The 15,906-nt window shown below is 37.4% G+C and overlaps 1 protein-coding gene across 12 annotated transcripts in view; it reads right to left on the bottom strand.

The window, feature by feature from the left end:
• LOC127656331 (adhesion G protein-coupled receptor L3-like) overlaps positions 1 to 15,906 on the bottom strand; it is a 338,006-nt gene that overhangs the window by 106,019 nt on the left and 216,081 nt on the right. For all 12 annotated transcript variants that reach the window (XM_052144613.1, XM_052144656.1, XM_052144639.1 and 9 more), the window contains one exon: positions 8,606 to 8,935. In XM_052144613.1, coding sequence (XP_052000573.1) covers positions 8,606 to 8,935 — 330 coding nt within the window. The remainder of the gene's footprint in view (positions 1 to 8,605; positions 8,936 to 15,906) is intronic.

Genomic DNA, 15,906 nt, shown 5'->3' with positions numbered 1-15,906 from the left:
TCAATCACCCGTGACATGATTATGAGCTTGCGCATTAAATCACTGAATAAATGACACTGTCATTCATTTCCATTGTAGATATTTAAAAGTACAGTGTTATTATGAAAGATAAATTGCATAAATAAAGAAATAAATATCTAAAGGAGAGTATTTTTAACCTTATTCTCACAACTCATGGTCATCATGGGATCTTTTAAAGAAAAAATAAGGCATTGACTTCATATTTTTACACTTGTGATCACCTTCTAATGACTTGAAAGACTGCAGAAGACATGACAAAGGTTCCGGTAAGGGAACATAAAGAGGAACGTTGCTCCCTGATTTTTACGGTGCATTCTGGTAGTTTTATGGAGCTAACATTTCAGTGCAATGGAATGTTTTGCCATTGAGACTGCACTGGCCACTGAACTAGGGAGCTGATTAAGACACATTTTACATCAGCAGATGCAGCATGTATTACGAGCTTGATGCAGTATGTCTTACATTTCTTACATGTCTTATGTTTCTTCTGGCACATCTGTAGCATGTACAGCGAGAGTGTATTGTCCATTGATTTCTGGACACAGTCAATAAAATCATCATATGTGCCATTAGTGTTACTGTTACAATGTTGGTGCCGTGAATGTTTGCCTCGGTGTGGAGATCTTCAATTGTTTTGCTGTTTTTGTTTGTTTGTCCTGTCCTAGTTTTCAATCAGTTTTACTAGGGATGGCTGAACATTCGGCAGCACATACCAGACAATCTTTACCCCGTTTTTGACTATTCTGATATTTTGCTGGACATTTTAGTTGGAAGAGCAGGGGTTTTGTTCAAGTCCACTAAGAGACGTTCTGTCAAGCTCTGACAGCACGGCTTTCGAACAGCGCTGCGGAGTATTAATCTACTGAATCTCCACTCTCTTGCTAACAAAACAGACAAACCACTTTTCCTCACCTGTACAAACAAGGACTTTTCAAACTCTGCTGCCTTGTGATTCACAGAAACCTGGCTGAATGAAGCCATTCCAGGCAGTGCATTACATTTGCCGGGCTTCCAGCTGTGCAGATCGTTCAGAGTTATCAGGGAAAACGAGAGGTGGTGAACATGCTTTTAAATCAATGAAAGTTGGTGTACAGATGAAACAATGTTAAAGAAGATGTGCTGTTTGTTTCTCTGAGGATATATACATTACTACTAGGACTTATTTAATGTTCAACAACGGCAAACCATGATTTACAGCAAAATTCAGGCAGCTTTGTCAGGCCAAAGAGAATGCTTTCAGAAGAGGGGATAAAATGGTTTACAATCAGGTCAAAAACACACTGACAAAGGAGATTAGAGTGGCTAAGAGAAGATACTCTGTGAAGCTGAAAAACAAGTTTTCAGCTAACAACACTGCATCAGTGTGGAGAGGCCTGAAATACATTACTAACTACAAGACCACCCACCCCCCAACTCTGTAGGGAATCAATAACTGCCTGATGACCTGAATGTGTTTTACTGTAGATTTGAAAAGCCCAGTCTCACACCCCACATTCATTCTGACTTTCTCTTAACACAAACGTCAACACCTCCTGAAACCCCCCTCTTCCCCCCTCATGCTACTCAACATGAACTTAGGAACTGTGAAGCGGATGTGTGCCGGGTCTTCCGGAAACAGAAGACAAAGAAAGCATCAGGCCCAGACAGCGTTTCGCCCGCCTGTTCAAAAGCCTGTACTGACCGGCTAGCACAGATCTTCAACAGATCAATAGAGCAGAGTGTTCCCTGCTACTTCAAATGTTCCACCATCATCCCCATCCCAAAGAAACCCAAGATAAAGGACTTAATGACTACAGACCCATCAATCTGATGTCTGTGGTCATGAAGTCATTTGATAGACTGGTGTTGGCCCACCTGAAGGACATCACTGGGCCCTTTCTGGACCCCCTTCTTTTTGCTTATCGAGCAAACAGGTCTGTGGATGATGCAGTTAACATGGGATTGCATCATATCCTGCAATATATGGATAGACCAGGGACATATGCAAGGATTCTTTTTGTGGACTTCTGTTCGGCTTTCAACACCATTATGACAGCTTTTCTCCAGAAAAAATTAAACCAACTCTCTGTTCCCACTTCAATTTGTCAGTGGATCACCAGCTTTCTGATGGACAGGCAGCAGCTTGTGAGACTGGGGAAATTCACTTTCAGCTCCTGTACGATCAGCACTGGTGCCCCCCAGGGATGTGTGCTCTCCCCACTACTCTTCTCCCTGTACACCAATGACTGCACCGCCAAGGACCCCTCTGTCAAGCTCCTGAAGTTTGCCGAAAACACTACTGTCATCGGCCTCATCCAAGATGCCGATGAGTCTGCATACCGAAGGGAATTTGAACAGCTGGCTGTCTGGTGCAGCCAAAACAACCTGAAGCTGAACACTCTCAAAACAGTAAGGATGATTGTAGACTTCAGGAGAAACACCCCATCATTCTGAACAGCACTGTGGCAGCAGTGGAGTCATTCAGGTTCTTGGGCTCAACCATCTCACAGAACCTGAAATGGGACACCCACAGTAACTTATATGGACACCAAAAAGTGGGTTATTGTGAGACTTCAGCATTCTTGTTTACATGCACTGTTTAAGCGGCATATACTTTACTCCTTTATACATGCAGCTTGGTCAGTAAGCAGCTTTCTCCAGAGCAATGTAACTTCCCTGCAATGCTTGTGTAAATAACAAACGTGGTATCCGAAGAAGACTTTACTATTTAGATCTCTGTTGCTTCACATTATTTCTAGATATTCCACAGTTGTTTCTGTGTTTGTTTCCTTACCTTTCTATCACGGCCTGCAGTGGAATTGTGCTGCAATAGTGGTTTCCATTTACATAAAACTCCAGGATTCCTTCAGTGTACCAGCGCATATACACGAATGTGAGGGGCCTTCGATATTCAACTGTGGTGTTTATAAATGTGTATAGTTTATATATATACTTAAACATTGACTGGTTTTCTAAAGACTGTCACTTGAAAAGAAAACTGTTAACTACTGCAAATGCATGTGGACTTAGTCAACTGATAAATAAGCCCACAAGAACATGTTTCAAGAGCGATGGCTCTAGAACATCTACTTGTATAGATCATATTTTTACAAACCGTCCTGAACTGTGTAAAAAGGTACTGTCTATTCCCACTGGTAGCAGTGATCATAATTTGATCATTTCTGCGTTAACAACCAAGCTGAGTGGATCTGGAACTGCAGTCTTATTTAAAAGATCTTATAAATTGTTTAAAAATGACAAGTTTATTGAAGATGTTCAAGCTATATGCTGGTCTGATGTGCTGGCTGCTAGTAATCCAGAAATTGCTCTCTTTAAATTTAACAATCTATTCTTGTCACTGATTGAGAAACATGCGCCTTTAAAGAAGATTACCGTCAGGAACAACGTCACACCTTGGTTGGATGATGAACTGAAAAATTCTATGAAAATAAGAGATCAAATGAAAAGAACAGCAGTTACTACAGGAAATAAATGTGATTGGGACCTATATCGTAAAATGAGAAATTCTGTTACTAAATTTAATAAAAAGAAGAAGAAAATCTATTTTGATAATCATGTTAAAAATATAGGTAATGATAATAGGAAGTTATGGAATGTTTTAAATCAATTGACTGGAAAGAAAAATAAAATAAATCCATCTTTTTTGGAAACAGGGGATAGATTTATAATTAAGCCAATAGATATTGCAAATTATCTTAATGATTATTTTATAAGAAAATTAGACAAACTAAGAGAAAATATGCCTAATCTAAGTAATGACATATCTTACCTATTAATAAGAAATGAATTAATGAAAAATAAAAATTTAAGGTTTAAATTAGAAAGTGTAAATATAGATCAAGTAAAGAATCTTTTAAAATCTTGCAAAAACAAACCACCAGGTGTCGACGGTCTTGACAGCAGGCTTCTGAAACTAGCTGCTGACTTTATTGCCCCGGTTCTAACCCATATCATTAACCTCAGTTTTATCTGCTGTACCTGCCCACAGGCATGGAAGCAGGCTAAAATAGTTCCTCTGCCCAAAGATAAAAAACTGCATTTCTCTGGTCCCAACAGTCGCCCGATAAGTATATTACCTGTATTATCTAAAATAATGGAATCTATAGTGTACGATCAAATTAATAATTATTTTTATACAAATCATTTATTAACATATTTTCAGCATGCATACAGAAAAAGTCACTCCACTGCACTGACTCATATGTCTGATGATTGGCTTAGAGAGACTGAAAAGAGAAATATTACAGGTGTTGTGTTTTTAGATTTTTCTGCTGCATTTGACATGATAGATCACGACCTGTTATTAACAAAATTATCTTGTTATGGTTTTGAGCAATCAGCAATCACATGGATGTACAGTTATTTGTCAAACAGAACACAGACAGTGTTTTTTAATGGCAGTTTCTCAGGTATCAGAAATATTACATGTGGAGTACCCCAAGGCAGTTGTCTGGGTCCATTATTATTTAATATTTTTACTAATGATTTACCGTATATTTTATGTAAGGCTAACATTGTCATGTACGCTGATGATTCAACTATATATATATACATCAGCAAGTACGCAAATGGAATTAGAAACTGTTTTAAATAAAGAATTACAATATGTAGTAGATTGGATCAAATTAAATAAACTGGCATTAAATACTGTAAAAACTAACTGCTTGATTGTAGGTTCAAATTATTACATTAATCAAAAACCTGTAATTAATATTAAAATTAATAACGCAATTATTGAACAGGTGCATGAGACCAGATTGCTGGGTGTAATAATTGACTCTAGATTAGCGTGGAAAAAACATATTAGTAATATTATTGCAAAAATGGGAAGAGGTATATCTATTATGAGAAGACACGCAAATTTTTTAACTTCAAATATTATGAATTATGCGATGAAAGCACTAATATTGACATACCTCGACTACTGCCCAGCAGTTTGGTCAGACGTCACTGGTGAATATATGAATAAATTACAATTTATACAGAATAGAGCTGCTCGTGTAGCACTTAGGTGCAGCTATAGGAGAAATATTATATTAATACACAAAGATCTTAATTAGTTGTTGGTTGAAGATAGACTGTTGTATTCACTGTTAATTTTCATAAGAAATATTTCTATTTCAAAATTTCCTTCTGTTTTGTTCAAGCATCTTTCTTTTAGTGTAGACAATCATCAGTACAGTACCAGACATGCAACTAAAGGTAACTTCACCTTACCCATAGTAAGAACAAATGCCATAAAAAACACTGTTGTGTTCAGAGGTATGAGGGAATGTAATAAATTGCCAAAACATATTATGCTTACTAATAATGTCAATAAATTTAAATTATATGTAAAACAGCATCTATTAAAATAATATATCTGACTGTTTATATTTATTAATATATGTGTGTGAATATGTATGTACATGCACATGTGTAGGTATGTAATAGGCGTATGTGTAGAATGTGTTTTTATATATGTGTATCTTTCATGCCCGTATAAGGGGATATATGTATATACACGTGTATATGTATGTGTATATGTGTATGTGTTTGTGTATTTTTCTTTTTTCCCATTTATTTGTTGTATTTTTAATGTACATATTTTTCAGGACCCCAGTAAGAATGGGGATCCTTTCAATAAAAACAAAACAAAAATATATGTGTTTTTCCACTGTACTCCCAGAAATGTTTTGTTGACTTGTTGTTGGGCTCCATCCTATGACGTTTGTTAACTGTTCTTGTTCTCATCTATGTGTTTACACGGCCATATGAGCAGCTTTCTCCAGGATAAACCCAAGTGTGTTAACCCGCTTTCTCTTAATCCCTTAAACGGCGTAAAGAAATCAGCATTCTTGTTTACATGACGTTTCAGAATGCCACTTTCTGCAAAAACCCTGGAATAACCCGCATTCTTAAGTGTATGTAAACGTGGTCATTGACTCCATTGTGAGAAAGGCCCAGCAGAGGTTGTACTTCCTTCGCCAGCTGAGGAAGTTCAACCTGCCACAAGCACTGCTAATCCAGTTCTAATCAGCAGTCATTGAGTCTGTCCTCTGCACTTCAATAACTGTCCAGTTTGGTTCAGCTCCGAAATCAGACATCAGAAGATTACAAAGGACAGTTCGGACTGCTGAGCGGATTATTGGTTCTCCCTTTCCAACCCTCCAAGAACTGTTCACATCTAGAGTGAGGAAAAGGGCTGGAAAATCACCCTGGACCCCACTTATCCAGCACACGGTTGGCCTTTGGTGGATGGCCTTTTCCATCAGGCCATCCATCTCATGAACAGTTAAAACAGCCCCACTGAGCAATAATAATGTGCAATAACAAGCTTAGTCAATTATATGTATTTAACATCTACCTCTTCTGCACATTACACTCCCTTGCACTATCTGTATGTAACATATTGCACTTGTATATATGTACATATTGTGTTATATTGTTCATTTTTATACACACTTTATATTCTATTCTCTCATTAAAATGTTTTATTCTATTTCTATGTGTAGCATACTAAGCAATAATTCTTATTCTGATTCTGAAAAAGATGCCGACTAAGTATATACACAGTGTTTATTACACTTCTATTAACCCAGCCACACAGCCAAACCCAACTGAAAGCATACAAACTTCATTTGTAGTTTCAATTCAACATAAGGATGTGATTACAGAACTGAATCATTAGAAACTCCAGCATTATCATCAGATTTTGAAGCGCTTGTGAGAGACATACCGATAATATTTCTAGGGAACATTGTTTCAATTGGTAATCAATCTGTAGATTTTCGAGTGTCAACAATTTCACTTTCCATCATGTTTAGTCTTTAGTAATACCCCTTTCAAGTTGCACTCAGAAAAAACATATGCTGCAATGAGACCAACAACAGCATCATGCAAAAACAGATGTTCCCAGTTACTTATTCGTTGTACAAATGTGCTGTTCCCTGTAAGCCATGATTCATTAGTTTCCAAGTGGGTGCATCCAGTTACAAAGGATTATTGAGAGAAAGTGAGTAATTCATGAATGTGTGCCTAGAGTATACATGCAGGTAAGGCCCTTTTAAAAAAATACTAATATGACAAGTGTGCACATCTCGTGTGAGAGAAATCATGTTAAACAGATTTTTCAAAAATGCAGTTCTCCTATTTCTATTGATATTTATTTAATACAATGGTTTAGCAGTTTTAGCTAAAAACAATTTTGTTTGGAATAAAATACAAAAAAAATCATGTGGCATAATTTTAGTAGGAAAACAACAGCACAAGCAGAATTAGCAATGGATTTTCATGAATTTGTAATGTTTTGTTGGTATTATTTGGAATATTTTAAAACATTCCATCCTGTTTGATAAAATTACAACATTAAATATAATATAAAAATTTTAAATAGATGGTTAAGAACAAATAAAACATTCTGAGGGAACACATTAGGGTTTTTGCTCTTGCTAGCTAACAATTAGCTTGTGGTACCAACCCCAGCCACCAGGTGCCACTATCAGTAAGTACGACTTGTGCTTACAAAGTGTTTGAATATCTGTGGTACTTTCACTGTTGACTTATAGATTTATAGTTAGTATAATACATTAATAAACTTTTTGCAAATCTGAATCAAGAAAAAAAAAAAAGCAGACTTTCAGTAGATGAAATCCCACAATTAAATGAACCTCAGGTTACATGTAAATGTATAAAATGCCATTTGTTGTCAAAACAATCAAGACTTCAACACAGCGTTTAACACTGAAAACACAGAGAGACACATCACAATAGTCAAAGATGTCCATCTAGCACATTTTAAATTGACCAGCAATTAAAAATAGCACAATATCAATAGCATCATCAATATTCCCAGTAGTGATGGTCACCAAACATCAGAAATCACTCCAATTATCCCACTTGACAAAGAGTGCCATATGAAACATACAGTACAAACTGAGATACAATCATTTAATTGTGGGATTTCATGTATTAAGTATTTTTTTAGATTTGCAAAACATTCTTGTTATTGTATTATACTTTAATTATAAATGTATAAATCAACATATAAAGTACCACAGACATTTTGTCACCTTGAAAGAATATGATTTCATAATTATTGATAGTGGCACCTGGTGGTCAGGGTTGATACCACACGCTAATTGTTAGCTAGCACTGTAGTTCATGTGTTGCCTTCAAAGGGGCGAAAAAATACTAAATTCAGAGAGAGAAAAAAAACTCCTTGCAGTTCAGGGCTTCTGTAAAAATTGTATGTATACGCTACAAAAAAGTAATTAGCACTGTCATGGAAACAGGTGTGATATTTCCAAAAACATATTTCAGTAATATTTGTCAGGTGACAGGCATTTTCTGGGTGTAATTCCAAAATATTTAACTTTTAACGGCTTTTTCAAATATTTAATCCTAAATTTGAGCAACACTAATAAAGTAACAGTAAAAGTGTAAAAATTCCTCCTAAACAATCATTTAGTCATAACAGTTAATAGTCACAGGCTTTAGTCCACCCTTTTGTAAACTAGAACTCTCGCATTAAAATCAACAAAACTGTCTAGATTTGTCACATCGTTTCTCATAGTTGCAGATGCCTCAAACACAGATGCCTTACCGATGGTTCCTGGTGGACATGGTTGCTTGGCGACGAGCCCCTGCCGTGTTTTGGGCCAGGTGAGGGCGGAGTCAGTGATGGGGCTACAGTACTCAATGGCGATGTTCGGCAGGACGGAGGAGGGGTCCGACCGTGTGTTTGCCTCCGGTACTTCGCCCCCCGCAGGTTGAGGGTCTGATGTAGTGCTGCGTGTGACAATCAACGTTGTGGCAGGTGATTTGGTGGTGGTGGTGGTTGTAGTGGAGGTGGTAGTTATGGTAAAGGTAACAGGCCGTGTTGTGGTCCGTGTCGTTGTCGTGTCCATTAAGACATACCCTGAGGACGACGATTCTGAAACCATGAAACATTAACAGTTAGAAAACATAGGCAAGAACAGACTGATTAAAACAGAGAAAATTAGTAAACAGAAATAGGACACTTCCTTATTTGCCACAGACAGGTTTGAAAGTGCTTAGATTTGGCTTTTTTTTAATCCTCACTAGGGATGTTGTTTTCCTGCAAGGCGACCGTCTGTATACCACAACTGCTCCCATGTCCTTGAATAATATATAACATGCAAGGAAGGGCAGCCTGTGGAGTTTCTGGTGACCCCTAGGGTAAGATGGTTTATGTTTCACCATTATGTTTATGCTGTATTAATGGTCAATGCATTAATCGCGATTAAGAAAAACAAACGTGTTAAACTTTAATTTAAAGCGTGCATTAACGTGTTAACTTTGACAGCTCTAGCAGTAACGTTGACGCAAACCGTTAAGCAAAAATTGTATTTGCTGTGGTCTCACATTTCCTGCCATACACGTCTTCCCTGCTATCATATATAGATATATATTATATGCCTAATAATGCCTCACATGGAGCTGTTTTGGAGATAATATGTTATATATCTTATTTGTGAACAATATGCTGAACCATCAGTGTTCATTACACTGACACCTCATCTGTTCATTTCATCATCTCTATACTTTATTATAGATCAGGGGTTCATATCCATTCTCTCTCTCTGCCTCTCTGTCGCCCTGCTAGATAATTTCTCAATGTTCTTCTATCGCTGTAGGCTGACTTTCTTCTCTAAAAGGAGAGCATGCACATGAATTGAAGTTGAGACTGTCGTCAGTCATTCGATTTATTGAACATTCGAAGTCCAATTGCTGATGGCATGCAGGTCAATCATAGCACTAGCACCCGGGAGCAGCCGCCCGAGTCCCAACGTCATGTCAGACGTGCTCCGTAATGAAGATTACCTCATCAAATACTCATCTCTACCAGCTGTAACTTAGTATGCCTGTTGTATTCTATTCATTCATTAATGTTAGATTTTTTTAAAATATTTACTACGAGTGTGACGAAACGTCATTTCGTGGGCATGTGAGGAGTTGTGTTTGACAGCGGTCCAAAGTTTTTTAGAACAATAATACAGATGGGACAGAATATTTAAGATGGTTGCATAAAGTACTTTGGGAAATATTGAGCAGAAATGTTGATAAAATAAAAGATGTATTCACATGTATCACACTAGTTTTGCTGTGGTTAATATATTGTGAAGTGTCAAATCATTTCTACACTTTTCACCGGGTCAATACTGACCCATGAATGCAAAATGGATATGCAGATTCTGAACGCAAATGCAAAATACTCTGAATTGGCCATTTTAAATCAGTACTACTGCCTTTGACTGATGTTTTCATCTGTTTGTGGGTAAGCATAGGTGTTTTAGAGTGAATGCGTTTGAACGGCCAAAATACACTCAACCTAAAGGATTATTAGGAACACCATACTAATACTGTGTTTGACCCCCTTTCGCCTTCAGAACTGCCTTAATTCTACGTGGCATTGATTCAACAAGGTGCTGAAAGCATTCTTTAGAAATGTTGGCCCATATTGATAGGATAGCATCTTGCAGTTGATGGAGATTTGTGGGATGCACATCCAGGGCACGAAGCTCCCGTTCCACCACATCCCAAAGTTGCTCTATTGGGTTGAGATCTGGTGACTGTGGGGGCCATTTTAGTACAGTGAACTCATTGTCATGTTCAAGAAACCAATTTGAAATGATTCGAGATTTGTGACATGGTGCATTATCCTGCTGGAAGTAGCCATCAGAGGATGGGTACATGGTGGCCATAAAGGGATGGACATGGTCAGAAACAATGCTCAGGTAGGCCGTGGCATTTAAACGATGCCCAATTGGCACTAAGGGGCCTAAAGTGTGCCAAGAAAACATCCCCCACACCATTACACCACCACCACCAGCCTGTACAGTGGTAACAAGGCATGATGGATCCATGTTCTCATTCTGTTTACGCCAAATTCTGACTCTACCATCTGAATGTCTCAACAGAAATCGAGACTCATCAGACCAGGCAACATTTTTCCAGTCTTCAACTGTCCAATTTTGGTGAGCTCTTGCAAATTGTAGCCTCTTTTTCCTATTTGTAGTGGAGATGAGTGGTACCCGGTGGGGTCTTCTGCTGTTGTAGCCCATCCGCCTCAAGGTTGTGCGTGTTGTGGCTTCACAAATGCTTTGCTGCATACCTCGGTTGTAACGAGTGGTTATTTCAGGCAAAGTTGCTCTTCTATCAGCTTGAATCAGTCGGCCCATTCTCCTCTGACCTCTAGCATCAACAAGGTATTTTCGCCCACAGGACTGCCGCATACTGGATGTTTTTCCCTTTTCACACCATTCTTTGTAAACCCTAGAAATGGTTGTGTGTGAAAATCCCAGTAACTGAGCAGATTGTGAAATACTCAGACCGGCCCGTCTGGTACCAACAACCATGCCATGCTCAAAATTGCTTAAATCACCTTTCTTTCCCATTCTGACATTCAGTTTGGAGTTCAGGAAATTGTCTTGACCAGGACCACACCCCTAAATTCATTGAAGCAACTGCCATGTGATTGGTTGATTAGATAATTGCATTAATGAGAAATTGAACAGGTGTTCCTAATAATCCTTTAGGTGAGTGTATATTAGGTGTACATCTTTTACATAAGTCGCAGGACCTTTCAGATGATGAATCTGAATCTGCGACTTTTTATAAAATTAAAAGCTGATCATTTTGGGCTTTAAACCCTACAAAAATTGGCCCCATTCACTCACTGAACTGTGTCTCACAGAAAAGGAGGGACGAGTCAAAATAATGTTTTTGTGGTAATCAACATAAGAATGCAATAAACACTGTCAATTGAGCTTAACTTGTATTGATCATAATAATAATAATCGTAAAATTAGTCCATAAACTGTGATGTGACAGTAACTTGGCCCGTTACAATCCTCTACATGTAAATATTTACCAAATTAAGATTTTTGTACCCTATTTATTAACCAGATGAAGGGTTTTGGCCACAGAGGGACATGGAGAAATAATATTAATACAAATATTCCAGAAAGCAACAATTGGCACGATTAATCGGTAAAACCGATATATCGGTTGACCTCTAGAGGAGACCACTTGAAAAAAGCTCAATAAAACTCAAAACAGAACCTGTACGATTGCCAACGTGACACAAAGATCAACACCATTCTGAGAAACACAAAATCCTTCATATTCATTTAAATGCTCACCCAGAAATAGAAACTACAAACGATATTTGGAATACAGTCGTACTATAATTATTGAACATGAAAACTGAGGAAAACTACATTCTGCTTTGTTTTCTGAGTAATATCTGAGAAATAATCAATACTATTAGAGAGAGACACACACACACACAGACATGCAGTAATTGATGATGAGCACACACACACACACACACATTTATGCATTTGGCAGACGCTTTTATCCAAAGCAACTTACAGTGCACTTATTACAGGGACAATCCCCCGGAGCAAGCTGGAGTTAAGTGCCTTACTCAAGGACACAATGGTGGTGGCTGTGGGGCTCGAACCAGCAAGCTTCTGATTAACAGTTATGTGCTTTAGACCACTACGCCACCATCGCCACCACGTCACGCCACCACACACACACACACACACACACACACACACACACACACACACACACACACACACACACACACACACACACACACACACACACACACACACACACACACACACACACACACACACACACACACACCCCTTTCACACACTTGTCTATAGTGTTAATTGTCATATTTCCATCAATCTGCTGATCACGTGCTGTATGTGTAAAAGAACAGTGATGGACTGATAGAACGAGTGGGGGATGAACATGTTCCTCCAGCACTGTATTGTGGGATATGACCATATGCTTGGATGAAATGTAGTCTTTTCTATGAACAGCCTTCAGAACCACAGGCTTTGATTCTTCATGTAACATGTAGTTCTTTCTAGAGTGTTTATGGCATTAGTAAGGGATAAAATACAGTCAACAATTCATCGTCACAAAATAAACCCACAATGGTGATCAGTGATCCTGCATCACCCTGAAGGGGTTTAATCTGTAATAATGACCGGCTGGCTGTACATAACCGCACTTGTTATAGCTACTGAATAAATACATGGACATGCATTTGAGTTTAAATAATTGTATTATGACGTAACCCCTTCTTGTTCTGTCCATCTGTATGTTTACGTTTGTTTTATGTATGTTTTAAATGTAACATATATGTAACTACTTGTAACCTTTTTAGGCACAGGCAATTTATTCACATTTAAAGTGTTGAAATGTCATTTGGTGCGACCGTTCACCCACTAAACCTCTTCAAAATCACCCAAAACATTTTTTAATTTTAATATTATCATATTTGGCATAACTATATAACTGTTCTGTATTACTGAACAAAACTTCAATGCATTCAAATTGTTATTTCCATCATAATATATAAAATAATGTTGTCTGATAATTAGAGGTTTTACCGATAACTAAGGTGGTGGAAAGGGTCGGTAACCGATTAATCGGCCGATCATTTTTAAAATCCATTTATAGGATGTTAAAAAACTTTCTTAGCCTTTCCTTCCTATGACAGGCAATGAAATAGCAGCTACAAAAATAAAAAATGAATAAATCCTAGATGCATTTTATTGTGAAAACATAATCCAAATAATAACCAGAATGTTTTTTTGATTTGGAGTGTAGAAGCTGTTTTATACTGTAGAAGCATGATGTTCTAACTGTAGAATCCTCCAGTGCTGGACACAGAGGAACACGAAGGAATAATAATAATAACAAATATAGCTGCAAGCAGCAATGCGGATTCCTCCTCAAAATGGCAAATCATTTAAAATTTATCAGTAGAGGGTTGGGGTTAAACCCTCTCAATGGATGAATCCAAAAAACACGTATTTCTGTCTGAATCCTAAACGAAACATTTTCAGTGTACAGTAAAATCCATCATACCAGACCTTATGGATCCTTGAGGCTTTTTTGTTCCCAATGAGAAATGAGGCATGTACACCAAGTTTCAGATGAATTGGTTAAATGGCGTGGAAATGGTATCACTTTGAAAATATTTTGGGGGGGCGTGGCCTGTAGCGCCACCTGTGGGCGAATGTGGGCCATTCTTGGTTTGTGGGTTCCTGTTGGCCTGTAGTTTCAATGTACAAAATTAGAAAATATTTGACCAGAAAATGGGACTTTTGGGAATTACCTGTAGCACCCCCTAGGGGTGAATGTTGGCCATTCTTGGTTTGTGGGTTCCTGTTGGCCTGTAGTATCAATGTACCAAATTAGAACATTTTTTACCAGAAAATGGGAATTTTGCATTTCCTGTAGCGCCCCCTATGGGCGAATGTGGGTCATTCTTGGTTTGTGGGTTCCTGTTGGCCTGTAGTATCAATGTACCAAATTAGCATTTACTAAGATTTTCACTTTGTTCTAAGACTTCATTTTATGCATTGTAAAAATAAGTGAACGTTAAAGGGATATTTGATCATTTCCTCACCCTCATGCAGTCCCAGATTTGTATGACTTTCTTCTGCAGAAATTGAATGAAGATGTTTAGAAGAATATCTCAGCTCTGTTGGTCCTTTCAATGTAATGAGAAGTGGTAAGAAACAGATCAATAATTAAGTCATTTTTTACTATAAATCTCCACTTTCACTTTCATAAGCGCTCTTCTCTCTTAAGAGTTATTTTTCCATTTTTTTTTTTTTTGTGATTTACATAAGCATATCACCCCTCCTGAGCAGGGTGGACAATTTATAGTAAAAAAAATTATATATATACTACATATATACAATATATACTATTGATCTTTTTCACACCCACACCTATAATATCACTTCTAAAAGTATGGATTAAACCACTGGAGTGTTATGGGTTAATTTTATGTTGCATTTATGTGATTTTTGTACCTTCTGAGTTCTGATCGCCATTCAACTGCATTGAAAGCACCAACAGGGCTGAGATATTCTTCTAAAAAGCTTAATTTGTGTTCAGCAGACGAAAGAAAGAAATACACATCTGGGATAGAAAGAGGGTGAGTAAATGATGAGAGAAATATATTTTTGGGGTAAACTAATTTTATTTGAAAGACTATCTAGGCACATAATAACACTGCATAGCTGTGACTTTTTATAACTATTTTAAAATGTACAAGCACACACTTTAAATGGTCAGTGCTTTGATTTTTAAATCATTAAAATAGCAACAGATCCAGTGAAAAAAATAGAGATTGAGTGATTGTTTTTACATTTTACATGCCATTCAAAAACGTGGCATTCTACAACGTAAGAGAGAAATAAAAAAAAACTTAAAATAATACCATTTGTACTTTTCAATTACTTGGGATGTCAGTGCTCAGGGCGAAGGCTAAATTGTTACTGTCTCTTTAAGAGGCTTTTATCGCACGATACGATATTCAAGGCACAGTTCAGTTTAATCTTTTGAGAACTGTGAAGTATCATTATTTTCGTTCTGTGCCGTGCTTGTTGCATCTGTATTCATTTCAGAGATTATGGGTGTGAGATGATAAAATACAGACTGCGTGAATGGTTGATGGTTCACTTGAATTTTGTGATGTGTTTCGGAAAAATAATCGCGAAGACAGAGACGGCGCACCCGGTTTATTTTCTTTATTTTACAAAAGCACAAGGTTTTGTTGTTATTGTCAATGTACACAAATAAAAGTACACATTTCATAGTTCGTAATGATGTCTCGCATGTTTCTGTATGGGCAAAAATGACGCAGTATTTTATTTAAGTTGTTTCCGCTGTTTCGAGAGAAAAATATAGCAGGACGTCACATGGAATAATGCCAGAATTCAATATAATTATACAAGATTTCTTTCTCAACTGTTTGTTCACTTGAGACATAACAGACTCCTCAATATATCATGTATTTTTACAGTTCGTTGTATGAAATTGTCCGTTCAGACG

This window comes from Xyrauchen texanus, chromosome 2 (genome assembly GCF_025860055.1).
Source record: "Xyrauchen texanus isolate HMW12.3.18 chromosome 2, RBS_HiC_50CHRs, whole genome shotgun sequence".
Classification (NCBI taxonomy): domain Eukaryota; kingdom Metazoa; phylum Chordata; class Actinopteri; order Cypriniformes; family Catostomidae; genus Xyrauchen; species Xyrauchen texanus.
The sequence above is the reverse complement of the archived record's forward strand: the minus strand, read 5'-3'. Positions and strand labels throughout refer to the sequence as shown.